Here is a 22,161-nt window from a genome sequence, read left to right on the forward strand (position 1 = left end):
CCGTAGCCTAGGAATGAGGAAGAACAAAATCTTGCCCTGACATATCCAGTGGTGAGTCTAACCATCACCAGTAGTCAAAGAAAGATGTTTGTCAGAAGCACTGGGAAGTACATGGAATGTACGAAATAAGACCATTCAACCACTGGAATCCACTGTAACACTGGCATGTGAAACCATGCTAGAGGAACGAGACATATAGATGCTGCCATATGTCCAAGAAAATGTAGAAGGTTTGGGATCCTGAAGAGTGTGAAACACCTGCAGGTGAAAGGAAGTTAATCTGGATGATGGAAGCTTGACTATATGAGTGACTGTATCCAAATGACAGCCTATAAATTCCAACACTCACACTGGTTCCATACTGGACTTTTCATAATTCACAGTATTACCGACATACAGACAAAGCTGGAGTAAGCAGTCTCGAGCCTTGATGAGAGATGCTTTTGTGGAAGTGGTGTGGAACCAATCGTCTAGGTACAGAAAAACCTGGAATACCTGCAGCCTGAGACAGACTGTCACTACTGTCATACATTTGGTGAACACCTGGGGGGATGTGGTGAGACCAAAGGGCAGAGTTCTAAATTAGTAATGACTAGCCCCCAGCCAGAAGTGCAGAAATCTTCCGGAGTACCTAGTTATTTTATGTAATGGTAGACATCCTTGAGAAAAAAAGATGTGCTGGCCCCTCTTCTGGTTCCAGGAGTAGGATTATTAAGGAGTGGCAAAGTGCGCTCTGACAGGGTCTTTCCATCCTGTTCACAACTAGGTAATGCCTCCTTGATCTTTGGCCAAAATGAGAAGAATCATCAAAAGGGGCATTCACGAAGGATGCCTTAAAGCAGCCCACAAACTTACACAAATGCATCCAGGCTTGACGGCACAAGGCAATGCCAGTGCCTGCTGTGCAAGATATCCAATCAACCACATTGGGCAACAGCCTCAGGGAGACATTTGTAATAGAATGCATGACTGACAACTGAGACTGTAGAGTCTTCTGTATCTCTGGAGGCCTCTGAGTCTTCACAACATGTGACACTTCATCTACCAGGTCTTGCTGAAGTCTTGTCAAATCAACAAGGTGGTTGAATGCATGCATCACTAAAGTTGCTAAAATGCACACATGCTTTCCCAAGCAGTCCAGAGTCTGTGACTCCCTGTTAGGTGGATGAAAAGATGAACTCTCCCCATAGATATCCTTCTTTGTGGCAGCCACAACCATGATAACATCAACTGCTGGACCCTTATTCCAATGGAGTCTGTCATTATGAGGGGCAAAAATCCTACTTCCTAGGAATTGGTTTCACCATACTGGATTCCCTCCAAGTCCTCATGACACCAGGTCTATAAGGGCATCCACATATAGGACCACTCAGGTCCTGCACCAATGGCCTTCAGAAACACAGACTCCTCTGGGGAAAGGGCCTCAGTGGAAGTTCCCAACACTGCTTCAATCACTCCAATAAATTACCACAATGGACATCACTGTGGAGAAATAGGGAGAGCCCTCCCTTTTATCGAGGTCAGTGTTCATTGTGATGGGTTCATCTGAAGAATCCAAGTGTTTCCTTTTGAACTTGCTCTTGCTATGTCCATCCCTGTGAGGAGAATTAAGAGAAGACACAGTAGAAACATGGGTCAGATGCAAGAAGCCACAGGTTGAAGCCAGATGGAAAAGACAACTTTTATCATACATTTCTCATCCTGGATATTGATTCGCAGGCATCAGTACAGGCCTTAATGGTAATCATGTACCAATACTGACTCCTGAGACTCTTGATCGTACTGCTCCTCTTTCATTGTTTGGTATTTTAACTGTTGTGGCAAGGACATTCTGGAATTACATGGCAGTAGGACTGATATTGTAGCTAAGCTAACTGATATGAGGTGGGGAAGACATCCATTTCCTGTATACTTAATATAGGGATTGAACAACTGTTACCTGGATGTCAGAGGCATCTCCTTTGTCACTACTTGACAATAAAAAATATTTATTCAGGATTATTTTTGCCTTAGTGCTAAACACCACTTTAACATTAGCAGCTCCTTCTCAGCCTTTCACATTTTGGCCTGCACCTTTCAAAAAGTGAGAAAAATAACAGTCTCTTTCCATATTTTTCTTCAAGTTCTGAAGAGGGCAAAGATTTGTTAGCATTTTATGAGAAGCTACCTTAACCTTTTGGCTTGGACACTTTACTCTTGAGGTGTCTCCATTTGCTGCCTCCCAAGAGTTTGAAGTTGAGGACCTCTTCTTAAAGCTGAATACCAAATAAAAAAAAAAACAGCCTTCTGGCTAAGCAAAGAGCTAGTATGCATCTACATAGCAACGCTTTATTAACAGTATCAAACACCTTTGGTGAAATGTAGCAAAGAGATATACTAGCTCCTTGCTTCAGTTTTTACCACACAAACACGGAATGACAGTCAGCCACAGTTTGCAATCATAGCTGCTTAAATAAATGAGAATACTGTTTGGTGGGATTGACTGGCATCTCTTCTAGTGCTAGTCATGCCCGTGGTCCTAACAACTTTCACTTGGACCAGCCACCCAGCCACCCAGCCACCCCTTATGTCCCACCCTTGATACTGCTCAAGATTACAACCAAGTGCTTCTAGGAACGTCCAGCTGCTGAAGAAGGCCAAGCTAGAGAGCTAATATCTCACTACAACTAAGTCACATTCATTTTATAAACTCCTGTAGCAGGTGTCTTGCTATTCAAACATCTCATTTTAAGGTAAGTACACTCATACAACTGTACTTTTCAATCAGCACCTGATTTTTTTTTTATTCCAGAATATTCAGCTTACTTATACTGGTACTGCATACATATACACACACACACGCGCACACACACACACACACACACACACACACACACACACACACACACACATATATGTATGAGTTTATTTAATTTCATAGAGAGCTCATTTCATCAACAAAAAATATGGTACATTTCATTGAAGACTCATGTCATCAAAACTACATTTCAATGAATATTTAATTTACCCTAAATATACCTAATATACCTTCAAAAGCTTTTTTTTTTTACAAGGGTCAAGCTCCCCAGTACACCACACTGTCCTAACATAAATATACTAACTGAGCAGTCACACAATCAGGGAGAAAAGAGTACATACATAAATGGCTAGAGGTGGCAGCAGAACATAAGAGTAGGCATTGGCTCGATATAGATACTGTTGAACACTAATTTACATTGTGATGTTTATGCTCCAGAATTACACTAGAACTCATTTTCTGTATCACTAAACAATTTTCAATGAAATGTGTTTCTATGAAATGTAGTTTCAACTAAATGAGATTTAAACAAAATGAAAATGTTTGTTGTTAAAATGAGTTGTTGATCAAATAAACTAAAAGCACACGCGCGCACACACACACACACACACACACACACACACACACACATATATTAAATCTGGATATGTATGCATAATAGACAGCAGTAGTTACAGATACATAAAAAGACAAGCATACATGCTGCATGTGATTTAAAAATGATGTGCTTTATCTGTTATAAAAATTAACTATCTGCTTTCACTGTTAGGATTTTTAATCCGGAACCGAAAACTGATCTAAACGAAGATGGGAGAATGGAGTTTCCTGAGTTCTCTTCTGGAGGCAGTCCAGGAGCACTCTCCGATGGTGGGAAGAATCTGGTTGGTCGTCATGCTAGTTTTCCGTATTCTAATTCTTGCTACAGTGGGCAGTGATATGTTCGAAGATGAGCAAGAGGAGTTTGTATGCAATACAATGCAACCAGGCTGCAAACAAGTATGCTACGACAAAGCATTTCCAATATCCCATTATCGCTTCTGGGTTTTTCATATTGTTGTACTTTCTGTCCCAACAATTCTATTTGTTGTGTACTCTGTGCACCAGAACTCCAAGATTATTAAACAGAAGGAGCAGTCAGAAAATGACGTTAACAACAGAATAACAAAAATAGATCCAGTGAAACAAAGAGAAAACATTCAAAACTTTTACATTGCAAATGTGCTATTCAGACTTTTAGCTGAAGTGGCACTTGTGATTGGTCAGTGGAAACTTTATGGTTTTAAGGTTGAGCCTAAATATTCTTGCAAACGACTTCCCTGTCCTAATATTGTTGACTGCTTTGTGTCTCGTCCAACAGAAAAGACAATTTTTTTGTGTTTCTACTTTGGAGTCGGTGTTTTCTCTGCTGTTATAAGCATGATTGAGCTTATACGCATTATTTATAAAAATAAGTGTAAACATAAGAGCACTGGACTCTATGAGCAAGACAATCAATCGAACAGAGAACAGGAGAAGTCAAGAACTTTCCTTATGCAAGAGCTTCCTCTTACCTCGCATCACGAAGGCGGGAATTACTCTGTTCCAAATCATTTCAGTGCAACCCCAGTGTTTAAGTCAAAGTCTTCTGGAAGCACAGCCAACAGTAACAAGTCTTCACGATCCACTGCCAAAGGGGATTTAAGGGTGTAGCACAATTGGACATTTGTACTTCCATTTATGAGCTCCATTAAGTACTTTTAAAATGATATTTTAACAAATGCTACATCTTTTGTTCCACAAGAAGCATATAGAAATTGTATACTTTTTTCATCTTTGTTGCATTCTGTATGCTCACGTGTCTAACTTTTAAGAGGGGAATGTAAAGAAATGGCTTGATGATAGCCATGTACACCCCCGGGTGCTGAACTTTAATGATTTTGTGTGAGCTAAAAGTACATATAGTATTATGTTTAAAACATTGCACTGTCCATTGCCTCTTAAATAGGAGTTCAGAATAAGGATTTATCAAGTCGCCTGTAACCATTTATCTGTAGCTGTGAAGGTTGCATAAGACACTGCAAACTAGAGAGATTAGTTTTGTTGTAATGTGACCAAGCTCTGTGAAAAAGAGGCTACGTAAAATGCAGGCTGTTAAAATGCCAACATATGTAATTTTTTTTTTCATTTTCAGCTTTATGCTGAACTTTGCACTTAATGTATAGAGCAAACAAATGCACTATTTTCAGAACATCTTTGCCAGCTTGTTATTGCTGGAAAATATGCTTCCTGTTTTCCACTTGGTTGCATGTTACTTGCTACGGCTTAGTCCTCTTCATGTGAGAGACTATGCAGTACAGAAATGGCTTGCACTAAATAATATATTAGCAACACTTGAATATTTTTGTATAGTTACTTTTTTTGTATATTGACTGTCAAATATTGGATACAAGCCATTTTAGTATATGAATGTATAAGAGAATCTTTTTTGTTGTTCCTGCATATTGTGAGTTTAAATTCCAGCACTGCTGGCAGTCTGGCATTTGAGCTAGCAGCATTTATGCAGGGATGAGTGATTAGAAAAATAAGTCCTGGAAATGGGCATATGGCTAGTGTTGTTGACTGACTAAATAAATTAGCTTTAACTACAAATGGTGGTACGTTTCCATTAATGGGGCAGCAGGCAAAATGTGCAGAATCGCAGCAATGATAGCAACCTTACACCACAACTGCAGCAAACATTGCGACTCGTAATTTGTCGATCCACACACATTTTTCGTGTGACATTTTCAGTCACGTTTTTCCTGTGAGATTTGGAGTCGGGGCTGATTTTCTTATGCTGACAGGAATATGCCAGTACAACAGCAGGTAGACATCTCCCAAGGACATCAGTCATTGTACCCCTTGTAAAAGAAGTGAATGGGTCATGCCTCTTCAGTCCTCTCCCACTCCTCATTAACTCCTCCGGTACCCAAGCTACTGATTAAATCCCAGTCATCTGGATCATGGACAGGGCTACTTCTCTGCACAGCATGGCACCAACCCAGAATTCCTGGCTATGTTGATTGCAATCAGTGAGACTCCAGTTAGGTTGTATCATGGAAAGAGTTACAGCTTAAGAAGGTAATGGACAGTTTTTTAATATTATCAAATAATGTGAACGAATGAATGGTGGTCTCACTGCATGCATACTCTACACCCATTAATCAGCTGCATCTCGCTGTGAAACTGTTAATGGTAATGAGTATGTATGTCACTTTCCAGCTTCAGGTGGAATAATTGAAGAGAAAGCTTGCTGACCTGCTGGATACAACCCGAAGAAATAACTTTTGTACTCCTGCAGTGCTGGAGAAGGCAAAAGGAGATGATTATATCACTATATTTTCCAAATCAAAATGTTATAATGGATTGGAGTCCATTTGATACAAATCAAAACTGAATGAGTGCACATACTGCTTATTTTTGGGAGTACTCTTGCAGATTTTAGGCCCAGGCATATTGTATTGAAATTTAATTTACTTATTTATTTATTTACTTATTCATGTGACATTTCTTTACCGGAAAAAGTCCAACTGGGCCATAAAGAACCCATTTTCAGTGGAGGCACGGGGAGAAAAGCCCCACAAAAAGCGTGACGACTACTGCCCTGTTAACAGAAATGTACCCAAATGGCTAAATGGGAGTTGAACCTGGGTAGAACTGGCTACAGGAAGTCCAACAACTACTTTAGCCTTCCCATCTCCTTGTACTTGAATTCAATAAATGCCAGTTCACTAAAAATTAATCCCAGAATATGCAAACTGGAGTAAACATGTAGTGCAGGGTCAGAATGCATGGCAATACAGTGGAATCCCCGAGATGTCTTTTAAAATGTATTGGCTGCTTTTGGTATCTAGCTTTTCATATCTACACAACTGAAAATGTAGGTTCACACTAGTTTAGGTGCTGTGTCTTAACTGTACTAGAGAGGCTGTTCTACCGTAGGTATGATATCCTAGGCAGCATTTCCAGTGATGGTGACTGGTATTTTGAGATACAGATATCAAAATGCTCTGTCACATGCTGAACAGAACTTTATAATGCACATCAGGAAGTGGTGGTGCTGTTTCTTGCCACTGGCCTCAGACCACAGTAAATTACCCAAAGAAAAGAAGATTCCTGTTTTTCAGACTGTAAATGCAGTTTACTATATTGTTAAAAAATAAATAAATACATAAAAAATTCCCAGATTATAATCTGTGCTTTCCACATTATCAAAACCTGTTTTAAATTACTGTATGACACTGCAGGTGTTTGATTTGTACTGTCAGCCATCCTTAATACAGGACTAAGGATAACCAGTCTCAGATTATGTAGAATCCATAGGGCTGATTTCATCGCACTTACTGTTTTTTTTTTGTCCTGATGAATAAAAAAAAATATCCCTTTTCATTTCCCAGTACATATACATCAAGTCAGTGACAAGATTCCAGTCCGAAATCAAATGCCATAGTACAAGACACAGACAGATATGCAGTCTATTAGTGTATAATCCTTGAAAAAAAAAAATCTACCTGATAACGCCGACACACCAAAATACCAACAACGAAATAACCGACACCACAAAACTGAAAGTTCAAAAACACGAAACTTCACATGCCCGACAAACTACAATCCCGACAATCAACAAAACAAATACCTTTTCTGAAAAACACACACACAACACAAGCACACCAAACACCTTACAACCTACACTAAACCTTACATACACAACTATCTATGCACTAACCTTAACCCAAACCCTAACCCTAAGGTCTGTCACTATCGCACACTTACGTTACCCGCACCCTAACCCTAACTCACTTAATCCTACCCTAACCCTAAAGTCCATCACTATCGCACACTTAACCTTACTCTCAGCCTAACCCTAATTCACTTAACCCACCCCTAAACCTAAAGTCTGTCACTATCGCACACTTACCTGACCCGCACCCTAACCCTAATGTCCGTCACTATCACACACTTACTTTACCCGCACCTTGACCCTAACGTCCATCCCTACCACACACTTACCTTAACATGTCTGTGTTCTCAGCATCGGGATTTTCAACTGTCGGTCTTCTCCGTTGTTGATCTTCCGGTGTCGGTTATCTCGTTGTCGTTCTTCTCAGCTTTTGGCACTATCAGGTAGACCCACATATATATATATATATATATATATATATATATATATTTATGTGTGTGTGTGTGTGTGTGTGTGTGTGTGTGTGTGTGTGTGTGTATGTGTGTGTATGTGTGTGTGTATATATGTATATATATATATATATATATATATATATTTACATTTTCTGAAATTAAAAAAAACAAATGTTTTAGTGTAATTTATACAACACTGTGGGCTATAAATCCCTCATGTCAGTTTCTCACTTAGGACCCAATCTGCAGTCATCCATCTCATGAAATAATGGAAAGTTAGCATAATAGCTAAGGTGATTACTTTACAGACACAAGGTGCAGAGTTTGATTCTCACATGGAGTATTTAGCTAGGCTTAAAATTGCCCACAAGGGCAGTTAGCCTAGTACTAATCTATGAACCTAACCGATGAAAAGTGTCCTTGAATAAATTTACTTGAAATAAAGAAAGTCTTCCTTTTTTGCCCATATTGAAATGTCACTCCATTATTACTTCTGATTCACCTGTTATAGCCTCTCCTTTCTAACTTGTTACTCATAAAGCTAGATCACTTGTACCAGATCTGCAGGACCACCGCCTTTCCCAAACTGGAGATCAGCTTCTCTTCCTGAGAGCTCGCCATAAACTGAGACAAGTGCAACAATACTTGTAAATGAGTCCTTATGGTGCAGTATATTTTAATGGCCTGTTAGTAAATTGCTCAAACATGTTTATTTTTAATATTATGATCTCAAATTTTCAGACATAAAGCCTATATAGTCTCACAGAAATTTTCAGACATAACACCTGTATAGTCCAATACTGTGAACTTTATCACCCCTTAATTGAACATCTCTGTTTTGAAGGGTGCTTTTAACTTTACTGGCATTAGTTTAGTTTTGACACTAGTTTATTTTATTTATTTATTTGTGGTTTGTTTGCCAGGATGGTCCATTGGGCCATGAGGAGCCCATTTTCAATGGAGTCCTTGGGATAAAAGTTCCAATTTACAATTAAAGTTACAAAATAGAAAATTACAAAAGTATAAGTCAGTAGGAAAATACAAAGTGACAATATTGCAATAAATTGGCATTTGAAGGAACAAATTAGTGTATACATGAGCAAAATTCTTTACAAACAAATTAAGGTTGTTATAAAGTGTGCCAGTTCCAACACTTTATTATTAGTGGATATAAGACTGTAGGAGGCTATTCACAGATTTATTAGCTAAAGTCAAGGAAGTTATGTAAGATGGGAGCAAGAACATTCCCATTGTGAGGTTTTCTTCCCCAGTTTAGTTTAGTTCCAGTTTAGTTCATGAGACAGGATGATAAGCTGAATGTGCTGATAATTTCTCTCAGAAATATGGAAATTTCTAACTTGGGTGACTGTTTTTAATTTGGCTCTGCATCTGTAACTTTATCACATTTCTATATTTTTAATGAATTCTTACCACATATCATCAGTGTAATTAATGCCTCTTTTTTAAGATCAGGCCAGGAGTACAATTTTATACCACAAAAGTAATTGTGTGCATCATTTGTAAACTCACCTTCTATATCAGATGAGAGCATGTGTCCTGTCTGTATGCCTGAGGTAATATCATAAAAAAGCTGTTGGCCATATATACTGCAATTTGCCAAACTGGGATACTCAATTTAATTTGTGAAGTACAGCCTGATAAAGTACAATTATATAAGTAAACGTACCGTACCAGTATATGTTTGAATGATTACTGCTGCAGTAGCCTTACCTATATGGTATCCTGCATAGGATATAACAGCCAGACCATTTCTAAAGCTTCAGAGCACCTCTCACGTGCCTGGACCAGTGAGTATCCAAGCAGGGAGAAAATCAGTGGTCTGGTCACCAAGCCCTTCAGCGTTTACATTCCAACTAAACAAGGGAGCCATGAGAGAAGTCAGTGCTGGGTATGCAAAAATCAGTGGCCTCACCCTGGCAAACAAAGATCATAGAAAAATAAAGGGGATGGGGTGACTACTGCAGCAGTGCTCAATTCGACTGTACCATGTTCATAATTTGATCACTGCTGCAACAGTCTAAGCTGTATAGGTAGAATGCCACAGTTTAGACAATGGGGGAGAACGAAGGATGAGGATCTAGGAACCCCTGGAGAATGGTTATAGTAAAGCCTGCACTAGACCGGGAAAAAGAGTCTAGTTTGTAGTGCTTTGTAATAGTATGAACAGATGACCACATTGCTGCCTTTATAATACTTACAGAGTCCTCCCCTTTCTAAAAAGCAAAGTGTCTTATAGAATGTGTCTTGACCCTGTCTGGAATTGACTTATAATGGTAGGACTGGCAAAAGCAAATTGCATGCGTCAACCATTTGGAAATTCTTAACTTCATAGGAAATGAAATTTTGTCTTTTTTAATTCTGTCAAGATAAGCATGTCAATTGAGTATGTATATCCAGAGTAAATTAATCCTTTCTCGCCAAATTTTAGATTCTAGAAAGAAGACAGGGAGATGCACTGCTTAAGTCAAAGTAAACTCAGATACCACTTTAAGCATAAATGAAGGATTAATTCTCAAAGGAACTCTATCTTTGTGAAAAAAAAAATGAAATAAGGTTGACCAACCATAAAAGCTTGAAACTCCGACACTCTTCTTACAGAGTCAGAGCAACCAATAACACTATTTTCCATGTTAGGACTAGCAAATCAGTCTGATGAGTTGGTTCAAATGGAGCAGGGCGTAGTTTTCCCAAAACAAAGTTAAGAACTGAATGAAGAGCCACCTGCTTTCTAGGTGGACGAGTATGTAGAACCCCTTTCAAAACTATTTTTGACATGAGACTACAATGAAAGAGGGGATCTAGGGGCAGAGATGCTAAAGTGCCCACAAGATGAACCTTAATAGAGGATACAGATATTGTATAACCAAAGAAATGCTAACCTTAAAATTATCTTGGTTCTTAATGTGGCACTAACTAGAAAATGTTTTCCATTCATGTATATGTGATTTCCTAGTTTCTTTGCCTGCTTTAATACCTGCTGCATATTCACAGAAAATAGGTGCCTAAATCATAATAAAATTATATCATCAAGGCAGTCAGGTGAAGTTGTTTTAATTTGGGGTGTATCAAACAACCACTATCTTATATGTGCAGGCCCAGTCTATGAGTAAGCTTATGGTGATTGCCCTTAGTTATTTCCTAAAGAAGGGAAAACCACTACTGCCTGGGCTAGAAGGGAGTCACCATAATGATCTTTGTAGAGTCCTCCTGAATCCTCAGAGTGACCCTGGATATTAGTAGAAATGGTGCAAAGTTATACAGGAACATTCTCATCCATGGAAGTGAAAATGTGTGTGTTTTCCAGGCCTGTTTGCAAGAAGTCCTGGGGCAGAATTTTGCCAGTTGTGTGTTGTGAATGAAAGTGACCAGATCCATCTGAGGTGTTGTTCCCCATGGCTGGATCAAATCCTGGAAGACCCCCCCCCCATTTAATTTCCATTCAAGAGGGTCTGTTCTTGTCCTGCTCAGCTTATCTGCCACGGTGTTCTGCTCTGACAGAAGATAAAAAGCCTGTAGAGTGGGATTGTCCCAAATTGCTATATCCCAGGCTACCATGGCTAATCTGCACAGAGAGTAAGATCTAGTACTCCCTGTTTGTTTATGGGAACACAAATGACTGAGAAAGTTGTGAAAATGTATTACTGCTAGTATCTCTTTGAAGTTTATGTGTTTTGGTCTGTTGCTTTTGTTCCAAGGTCCCTGCACTTTTAACCCCAAAGATACACCCCCCAAGCAAAGTCTGATACATCTGTTGTTACAGACTGTAGTGGAGCTGGATGGGAAAGTGTGAGATGTATTCAGATAATACTGGTCTTTCCACCAAAGTAGTTCACTTTCTCCAAATTCCAGAATTAGAATTTGAAATTTTAGGGTGTTGTTAATGTTGGGACCTTACAGATTTTAGGTCCTTCTGAATCTTTCTCATGTAGAGTCTGGTTAGAGGAATCTTGAGTATCATATGCCACAAATCCCAGAATTCTGAGAAATTCCCTTGCTGAAATCCTTGACTGAGTGGAAAATTTCAGGAGCAGATTTTGATATAGCTCTACTTTTTCCTGAGGAGAGTTCTTTGAATGGCTATATCCAGAAGACACCTCAGGAATACTGTTATATGGGATGAATTTTATTCAAGATTTTTGAATATTCTCCTGGAAACCTAGTCTGTAAAGGAGATCTCTTACCAAACTGAGAGATTCCTAACACTTCAAAAAAGACGCTGCAAAGATAAGCAAGTCATCTAAAAAAGGAAAAATTTGATTACTGAGTACTGTGAAATAGGCTATCAATATAGCTAGACACTTTGTGAATACCTTGGAGAATGAATAACCGAAATGGTAATGCAGGAAAAGTGTAAACTAGACACAGAAAATGTTAAACACACAAAATCTGTGGCTATTGGGATTTGATGATAAACGCCATTTAAATCTAGGGTTACCAAAGACTAAAAGGGTAATAAAGAGTTAACAGGTTGTGAAGGGATAACATTTTGAATTTTGAAACTTTCACAGACTGGTTCAGAAAGGAAAGAGCTAGGACTGGTCTCCATGAAACGTCTTTCTTCAGTATCGCAAACATCCCCAGTAAAAATCTTTTTCTAGAGTGGAGAGGAAAGATTATAACGCTACCAGAGACAGCACCAGCAGATGAAATGACATGGAGGAATGAGAAGCTTGATCTGGTGGATGAGGAGGAATCCCCTGAAGAGGAGGTAGGGACTCTCACTGGCATCCGTACACGTGGTGGATCACCTTCAGAATGCATTTGCCTGAGATTATCTGTTGCCAAGGAGAGAAATGGAGGACCAGCTTTGGGAAAGAATTAAAGCCTGCCAGTGTAGAAGGGAAGAGTACATTTTGTAGATAATCACTGCGACTTGTTGAACTGTCCTTGCTTCTGGGAGGCCCCCTTCTTCTTTTCAGATCCTCCTTGCCATTGTTTTTGAACGCCTGCTCGCTTGACATTTGCTGAGATTGCTTGTTTCGCTTTTTATAAAAGGATCACGAATTAGAGATGAAGCCTTTAACAAACTTAGAGAAAGAAGGCTGAAAAACTTGAGTCACCCTTCCTCTCTTGTCACATTTTTTTCAGGACCTCTGCAGCAGATGGTTGAAATACAACCTCCCTATCAAGGGGAGAATTCAAAATTTCTGCTTTAGAATCTTTGGGCAAATGTTGTGACTGTAACCATGCAAATCTTCTCATAACAGAACTATTTGCTGCTGCTCTAAAAGATGCATCAACTGAGTCATAAGAACTCTTCAAAGAATGTTTAGCTACTTGACAAACAAATAATAAGAACATTTATAGAGTTACCCTCAAATGACGGAAAAGTGGCAATAAAGTTCCTCGAGATTTTCAGTAGAGGCAAGCAAAAACTAACGTGAGCTTGACAATTAAGAATTCTACAAATAAGAGTGGTAGAAGAATACACTCTTTACCCAAATCCATCAACGCCTTTCCCATCCTTGTCAGAGGGAGAAGGATTAGCATTTACTGGATGTTTACTTGCAGACAAATATGACAGGAAAATCCCTGCAGGGTCAGATCTGAGATTAGAAAACAAGTACTTGTATGACTGAGGAATCTTGTACAGTATTATCCGCCTTCCTAGGACTTGCAAGCTGGTTGTCAGACAGGCTGCAGGTTATCATAAAACAACCCCTAGAGCTGGAAAGATAGGGAGAACAGCAGTAGGCTGAGAAAATTCCAGTTGTAATGAAACATAATATTTTTTCAAAGAAATTGGAATGCCGTTTTGTTCCCACTGAACATGTTGATTCATCCTAGATATGGTTTTAGAAAAATAAAATTCATCCAAAGGGAAATTAGAAGAAATATTCTCCTCAGAGACAGAATATGTAGCCTTAAGAGAAATAGCTGAATTTGTTCCCTCTAAATCTGTTGCCTGTTCACTACACTGGGAATCTACAGAAACTAAAGAATCTATTTTCTCTTAACAGAATAACCAGAATGACAAGGGTTAAGAACCTGTATGAATCCCTGAGCTAAGCCCAATACATCTTCCCTGTCTAAGGTAACAGTGGCAGGGAATGATAAATATTTAACTTTCAACTTCTTTTTAACAGGAATATCCATAGAAGCAGACCAACTCCTATCAGGGACATCACCCCTGAAGACAGACATCTTAGTCCGGCCAGGCAGAGAAGCATTCCCTGCTCCTTCCTTCCTTTGAGACTAACAAGAGTGGTTCTTACATGCTCACAGAGGACACAGTCCCTGATCTATGGTGGCTTGAAGGATCTACACCAAGGAAACCAAAGGAAAAATATGAGTGGTCTGAGGAACCTGAAATGGCCACTACAGGGTCACCTATCGCGGACTAAGGCAAGGAAGTAGTCTGTTGAACTGGCAAAGGATGTCTTGAAATTTTCATTTTCTTGTATCTGGAGGAGGGAAGAACTGAGAGACTGTTAAGACAAGAAACAAGCCTGAAATGTGGCAAGTAGTGACAGCAATAGTTGTTAGGAGGTAATTATAAAAAAGTAGTGTTTTTATAGAAATAACAAAGTGACAAGTACATTATATACTTGACCCAGCCCCTAAAAATAATTTATAGAATTGTTACCAATAAAAATGAGATTAAACTTGAATAAAACTGAAGTTTACTCTAAAAATAATGAAAACCACTTAGTTTCAGCTTGTGACAATCCCCAAAGCATTAAAAAATAGAATAAAACAAACAAGTTCTTTGAAATAAGTACTGTTTTAGTCATGAAAATAAGTGTGGAATTTTCATCCCTGTAGGAACTTATCTACCCAGCAATGGAGAAAACCCAGCTGACCATCAATCCTCAAATGCTCGCAAAAACATTCTTTGGTAGCAAGAAAGCTCTGAAGGGATTTGCACCAAGACCACTGATTTGCTCCCTGCCTAGACTGAGCTCTCAATGCTCTGGGCACGTAGAAGGTGCTCTTAAGCTTTGGAAGATGACTAGTTGTTATATCATATGCAGGATATAACCCGTACAGTTTAAGTCACTGCAATAGTGGTCAAACAGTGAACATTACTCATATTTTTTTTTTTTTAGTATTTTCTACTGGAACTTAAACTCATTTATTCAAAACCTTTATGAATCTTGAAAGGTCTAACTTTTCAGATGTGGACAAAACTGCAGTTTTTATATGTGAAAAGATTTCACTCCCAATTTTTAAAATCACATTTAAAGTCAAACATTTCAGTTCTTTCTCATTTTGTTCACCAGACATATTTTCTACATAGCTGCACCTGCAGTGCAAGTGCATTTAGTAATTTTTCTATAGCAGGAGAGGCAATAAAACTTAGGGAATACTTTGGATGCACAACTAAAAAAAAAAAAACATTCTAGATGGTAATGAGGTTAGTCTGAACAATGAAACTCATATTTGAGACAATTATAGCATGCAGAGAAAGGAGGGTTATACATAGGCTGGAATTCATTGAAAAGTGCTATGCATGGAGTGAAGCATGTTATTAGCACAATGTGGCCCAAAACTAATCAGATATGTATTAGAGCCAGCACAGAGCATAGCTCCAACATGCCTGGCAAAGGACTGTATAGAAAACAGCAGCCACATCGCAGGGAAGAGCAGAACTAGGCTGATACAATGGATAAATAGTACTATGATCGAGTACATGACCAATGTGCTGGGCATCAACTCCAAGGCAGGTTTGACATCACAGTTATGCACACGCATGCATAAAGTGAAGTGTGGCATAGCTGCTACCACAGATAGCCTACTGAGGGGTCAGCACAACAAAGTGACAACCTAACTCAATATTGAAATGAGGGGTACAGGTTTCTGTTTTAAATATGGAAAGAAGAAGGGTTGGTGTGGTACATAGAGAGGGATGGTTTAAAAGGAATAGAGGGAGAAAAGGAAAAAGTAACAAGGGAGACAAGCAAACAACAATAAAACACAAACAGGCCAGATGATATACATACAAAAGGTGTGGTTCATAGTGAATGGACACAGACTGACAGAGAGTAGACAGCTGATGATAGGCAGGGTTGGATAATAAACAAGATATGATGAATGACACAACAGAGAGGGGAAATTCTGGATGGGAGTAAGGCAGGGACCATGGAAAGACACCATGCCTGCCCAGAGGGTGACATGCAGCTAACGGTCACTTCTCTGACTAATGTCATGGGGAGGCTGCATCTCTGGTAGCATGATATTCAGGGTCTGCTGGTTATATGACTCCACAAGCTGCATCAGGAAACACTCCATGGGACTGAGATAGGCATCCGGTTGTTGGCGCATTTTAGATGATACCAAACTCCAGAACTGCTGCCAGGAGATGATGGAAGACCACCCCCCAGGCCACTGCCAGAAGACAGCCTACTCCCTCTCTTCTGAGAAGTGGTCAGATATGTCACCAGCACGGGTCAAGTATAGCATGGTGACTTCCATTCATTTGCTGAGAGGCAGATATGGTGACCCAGTGTCAGAGACATTTGCTGGCTCATGCTGTGAGTACCACTACTTCACAACCATATCTACAGAAGAATGAAAGAGAATTCATTACTACACACATATGGCACACATACAATACCAGTTACACATAGGCGTGCCACACATGACATATACACACCCTTACTGGGAGAATAATTCTTGACTCCTAAAACATTCTCCCATTGTTAGCTCTCGCTCCTCATAAAAGAAAGTATGCATACCTCAATACACATATACATCACATCATACAGTATGCTTGCAGTACATGACTGTTTCTGTCCCCCCCCCAACCTCTGTCTCTCACAGCAAAAGCAGATCAGAGTGGCACCATTGACTAGAATGGATGATGCTGGTGGCACGACTCACAATCCTGGCAAGCTCATGCCAGGAATCAGCCTTGCACAAGGGACCATCATAATGCTGCAGCAGGTGCTCAGAGGAGTCCCTGTGCAGCAACAAAACATCTTGCTTATACAATGCAAGAGCCGTACAATTCATAGCACCTAAGCAAGCCAAGACCACTGCACCAGTTCATTCAAGGAGCAAAATAGCTAGCCATATACACAGATGCATGTTCAGACATCACGTGATGCACAGTGTAGCCCAGCAATGGGTACTAAACAACTTTTTTAGCGCTGCAGTATGGCTTCGCACAGGTTGTGTGCATAAGTACCATGATTATGTGCTTCACTAGAACCATGCTGAGCATGGCTTGCTGTCAGCTACTACACTACCAACTAGGCTGGGTAGTTCATTGTGTTCCAAATGTGATTCAGAGATAGTGATGTTGGCATAACAGCTATGAGTTCAAGCCCTTACTAGTGTGAAATAAGGCATAGGTGACACTTTGTGTGAGAATGCTTACCATCAAAAAATTGGAGAATACAAGAATTCTGGGATGTAGATGCTGGAACTGAATATAAAAATACTGATGGCCGATAACTCGCCAGTTAATGTACACCAGTAGTGTAATTGGCAATTGTGGTAGATGGCAGTAACAGTAATACAAATGCCATGGGGTATACATGACTGACAACACAGTAAAATGGCATGGCACAGTTATCTTCAGCTGTCATGGTGGGATAGATAATAGATATCACAAAGCTAGGGAAATACTCTCTGTAGACAAAGTTAGCCATGACAGTACATTGCAAGGGAGATAGGGGGTTGTGCACAGCAATACAGGAGTTTAATGACATGCTGGAGAATGGGGGAGGGAAGCCAGTGACTATGCCTGGATCACTTTCAAAGATTGATTGGCACACCCATTCATTAATATGTGTCACCCGCAGGTGTATAGGACTTGCCATATGCAGTGATAGGAAAAATTCACCATCTCGGAGATAGAGGCATTACTGCTAGTTCTCCACATGTATGGCATGCACATCCTGGGCAAAGATGCCATGGGCAAGATGCAATAGAATCAAGTGTGGAAGGGAGTGGTGCAGGACATGAATGTTGTGGGCGATCATAATAGTTCTATGCAAGAGATGTAGTGAAGCATAACCAATATCCAGTATGAATGAAGGTGCGCAAAGTCACAAATAATCCAAAAAAGTAGATGGAAATACTGGAGGTCTATTTAATGTGTCCTTGAAAGTTTTACAAGTTTTATATGTTTTAACTATATTAATACTAAAAAGATTTATAAAATACTTTTTAAACAAAGGTTTCAAAGTGAATACCAATGTGGCTAATTTAATCACATTAAGAATTAACAGAAGGAAAAATGTTTGTTTTAAAATGGGGTTGAACTTTTTTCACTTCTGTTTTCTCCTACCCCTGTTTTAAATTTTACTAATTGATATACTAAATTGAATCAACTAATTAAATAGAAAGGTATAAAAAGCAAAGCTAGGAGGTAGTAAATTATCTGATGAAGTCTGTAATAGGACGAAAACGTATGGAAAGAACAGCGTTTATGCTTTTTCTTGTGGTGGATATTTATTCTTGTTCCAGTTTGTTATTTGTGTCCTGTCAGCGTTTTGTAAGTGGAGTGAGCAAATAAAACTGTGTTTTAACTGAAGACCTCCAGTATTTCCATCTACTTTTTTGGATTAAGCATAACCAATATGATACTCTGAGCAAAAAACAAGGCAAAGAATATTCCCATGGACATGGTGATGACAGGAGGTAGACCCCCAACACAAAAATGACTCATAGAGAATAAGGAGTTCCAGCTGTCTTGTTTGGGATGATGGAATCGACTTTCACACCTAGAAATGCCTGGTTGTGGATGATGGCATACCAGTGGCTATAATAGTGTTAGTAGGGAATGCCCATGTTAGTACTATCCACTACAGATCCATACAGTACAGAGTACCGAATGGGATGCAACTACTGCAGCTTCAACAACCACATGTCCAGGTAGGTATCTGTCTATGTGCTATGCTCATGCTGTTGTCTACCACTATGCATACCAGAGGGGGTACACTACAGGCATATATATATATATATATATATATATATATATATATATATATATATATATAAATGCTGCCAAAATATATTGTGTCCTACTGGTGGGGGGGACAAGCGCAGTAAGGCAGTACATACTTGATGGTGGTAAATCTCCTGTGACTGACAAGGATGGCAATGTGCATATTGCACAGTCTGATGATACAGTGGCAGTCTCTTTAATGGTGCTTTGGGAGGGTTCACCTGTATAATCAACATCATCTGACCCCTGTGGAGATACTGGCTGACCCCAAAACATCACCAGTATGGCAAAACATGTTTTTGCATGGGTTGTATTGTACTCCAGCTCTGCCATGGTCTGGGGATTGTAGATGGCACTCATCACATATGGCTTCAAAGCATATCTGTCATCACCTACAACACACAACAGTCACACCATTCTATGTAGCTTGCTTCCTGCTTCCATATGTTTTGTGTATACTATTCTGTGTAAGCCACCCATGTGTGTACCTATTAACTAAATGACCATGTAAGAAGTGCCCCCTGCATGAACCACTGCAGCAAGCTGAACCTATATCAAATGTGTGTGACCTGAGTGTTACAGGACACATTGTATAATAACCCCCTGCATGGGCACCGGAACCATAGAGCAAGGGGGAAGGGGCACCCCCCCCACACTTTTGAGGAAATGGTACATTCCCAATTTCCCGGCGTACCAGAGATGGATATCCGGAAGCAGAGCATTGCTGAGCAGAGACCAGAGAGGGATATCTTAGAGCAAAGGTATTGCCTGTGTGTCTTCCCGGATATTGCCGAGCACAGCAAGATGTTTTGTTATTGGACCAGAGTTTAGAGCAAAGGCGTGTGTGTGTGTGTGTGTGTGTGTGTGTGTGTGTGTGTGTGTGTGTGTGTGTGTGTGTGTGTAGACATCGCTGTGGGTTGGTAACATTGTAAAGTAAGCAGAAAGTGAGTACATAGAAAGAAGGGAATGAATTTAAGTTATGCTGCCTATTATATAACACTTAAAGAAGTCCAAGCATTTTTAATTGGTTGCTGAAGGTCTGATAGAAGGGATGGGATCATATATTTCATGCAGGACGATTCCCACATATGGTCACTAGTTCGATGTTTATTCCTAGGGTCAACTAATCAGTGGTTTCATGGGACTAGGATTTTATGTTACAGGTAGTGCATCTTCTATTGAGACCATTATCAAAAAAGGAGATGGTGTGCAGATTTAGGAGCTTATAGCTTTGGGGAGACTAGGAGAAGGGTGCACTTTTAAAGGACATTGATGTGATGTTCTGTTTTAGGGGCAAGGGTGAGCAATCTGTAGATATTGTGAACTGTGACATGGAGGGAGTTCAGACTCAAGCTTATCAATCAAATTCCCTTTGCTTCTGGCTTCTCTGGCAGCAGGACAGAAGAGCTAGGTTATCGTCCGCAACAAGCAAAGATGATGCTGACACAATCTCAGTAATGTTAGGTTTGAGTTAAGTTCATTGAATGAAGCATGAGTGAATTTATTTTCTTTTTGAAAAACATAGACCAAACACAACATTTGATCAGAGGAAAAAATGCTGTTTTTCACTATATTCAATGCACCTTCCTAAATATAATCATCTGTAAAGTTAGTGAAACTTGTCTCAAAGGAAAAATACATTCAACCCAAAACAGCCTGGAATTGCTTCAATTTTTTCATTAACTGAACTTGTTGACCACTTAAGTGATGGCTTATTCTTTGTAATCTCTCCTTCATAGCTTAAAAACAGAAGCTCAGGGGGATGGTATAATTTCAGAAGGCAATCAAAGACTACCCTTTCTGTTCATAATAGGCAAAGTTTCTCTGGTTGACAGCAGTATTAAAAAATAATTGTTAGGAAAAATAATTCCATTTTTTTGTTTTACTGGTTAAGTAGTATTCTTTAAGAGTAATAACTCAACAAACTGAGAGGCCAGTATCGAAAACTGAGAATAGTGCACACATTGTCAACTGTGATCATGCGGGAATAGAGTTAACACAAGAGGTAAATGTAAAGTCTCTCCTTAAGATGCAACAAAATATCAGACAAATCCATCACATAGACATATTTAAGAACAGGATAAGCCATAACCCAATCTTTTGGTTTGCAAATTATGCAAAACATAACTAAATCATGATAATACTGATAGCAGTCTGGAAAGTGTGATAAACCTAAACAGCCCAAAAATGTGTTTAGAATATAAACTAGCATCTATCCACATAGGATTATAGGATCATATGTCATTTCATGCCTAGCCGTTTCATCTCATGTAATGCCATAGAAATGTTAGTTAATACCCAAAAGTGCATTTAGTAATGACTGCCCATATCCAGGAGGGGTATGGGCACTATTCCTGGTAAGAATTTATGGTGTCCTATCCACTCGTCCAGGTTCCTTTTGATCAGTGTCATAGAGATGCTCTGTTTCACATGAATAGGAAGCCTATTCCAAAGACATGGCAGTTGCCAGGAGATAAATCTGTTCCTCCAGCATGTCCTATTTAAATCACAGGCCATATTTACTTCCCTAGAATGGGTGGCCCTAGTCTTATTTGATTTAGGGATATGCAGCAAGTTCATTTGATTTGGGTCTGAGATTGCTCTGTAAGCCAGGCATAAGTCTCCCCTAAGAAGTCTATATCATACAAAGTAAAGTAACAGGGACTTTAGTTGGTCTGTGTACATCACGTGCTGGAGTCCCTTGATCTTCTTTGTTAGAAACCTCTGAAGTCTCTCCAAATGCTGCAGGTGCTTTGTACGGTACATGCTAAACAGGGTGTTATACTCAATTATGGACCGGATTAGTGCTGAGTATAGAGGGATTATAATGTCTTTTGCTCTCAAGGCGATGCCTTTACTAATCAAGTGTGCTATGTAGAAAGCCTTCCTTACTACGGTGGGCACATGGTAGTCAAAGTTAAGGTCACGGTCAGCTTGTGAACCCAAGTCCCTTACCACTTCCCGGGTACTTAGGGTAATTTTGTTGATTTGATAGTGTTAGGGGGCATTGTTTGTGCCAAAGGGAATGATGATGCCTTTCTCTGCATTCATTTTGAGACCATGACTAAAACACCAGTTGTGGCTCTGCATAAGGCCCTCCTGGAGTATACTGACATCATTTGGGGATTCAGTAATTGCACCCAGTTTGCAGTAGTCTGCAAACTTGGTCAGCCACAACCCCTTAGTTTTGACCAGAACATTTGAGAAGTATATAACAAACAGTAGAGGGTGCGGCACTGACCACTGTGGCACCCCACTTGTAACACAACTTCTGGTTGATGTGGAGCCACCCACT

At 39.6% G+C, this 22,161-nt stretch overlaps 1 protein-coding gene across 8 annotated transcripts in view; it reads left to right on the forward strand.

Moving 5' to 3' along the window:
- The window catches only part of GJD3 (gap junction protein delta 3), a 1,257,337-nt gene that overhangs the window by 1,030,029 nt on the left and 205,147 nt on the right, over positions 1-22,161 (forward strand). For 7 of the 8 annotated variants that reach the window (XM_044054493.1, XM_044054491.1, XM_044054494.1 and 4 more), the window contains one exon: positions 3,567-7,425. The exons of the other annotated variant lie outside the window; for it this stretch is intronic. In XM_044054493.1, coding sequence (XP_043910428.1) covers positions 3,605-4,486 — 882 coding nt within the window. In that variant the 5' untranslated portion in view covers positions 3,567-3,604 and the 3' untranslated portion in view covers positions 4,487-7,425. Of the gene's footprint in view, positions 1-3,566; positions 7,426-22,161 lie in introns of those variants that run through there. 8 annotated transcript variants of the gene reach the window in all.

Source organism: Protopterus annectens, chromosome 13.part0 (assembly GCF_019279795.1).
Source record: "Protopterus annectens isolate FY-2018-M chromosome 13.part0, PAN1.0, whole genome shotgun sequence".
In the NCBI taxonomy this organism is placed as follows: domain Eukaryota; kingdom Metazoa; phylum Chordata; order Ceratodontiformes; family Protopteridae; genus Protopterus; species Protopterus annectens.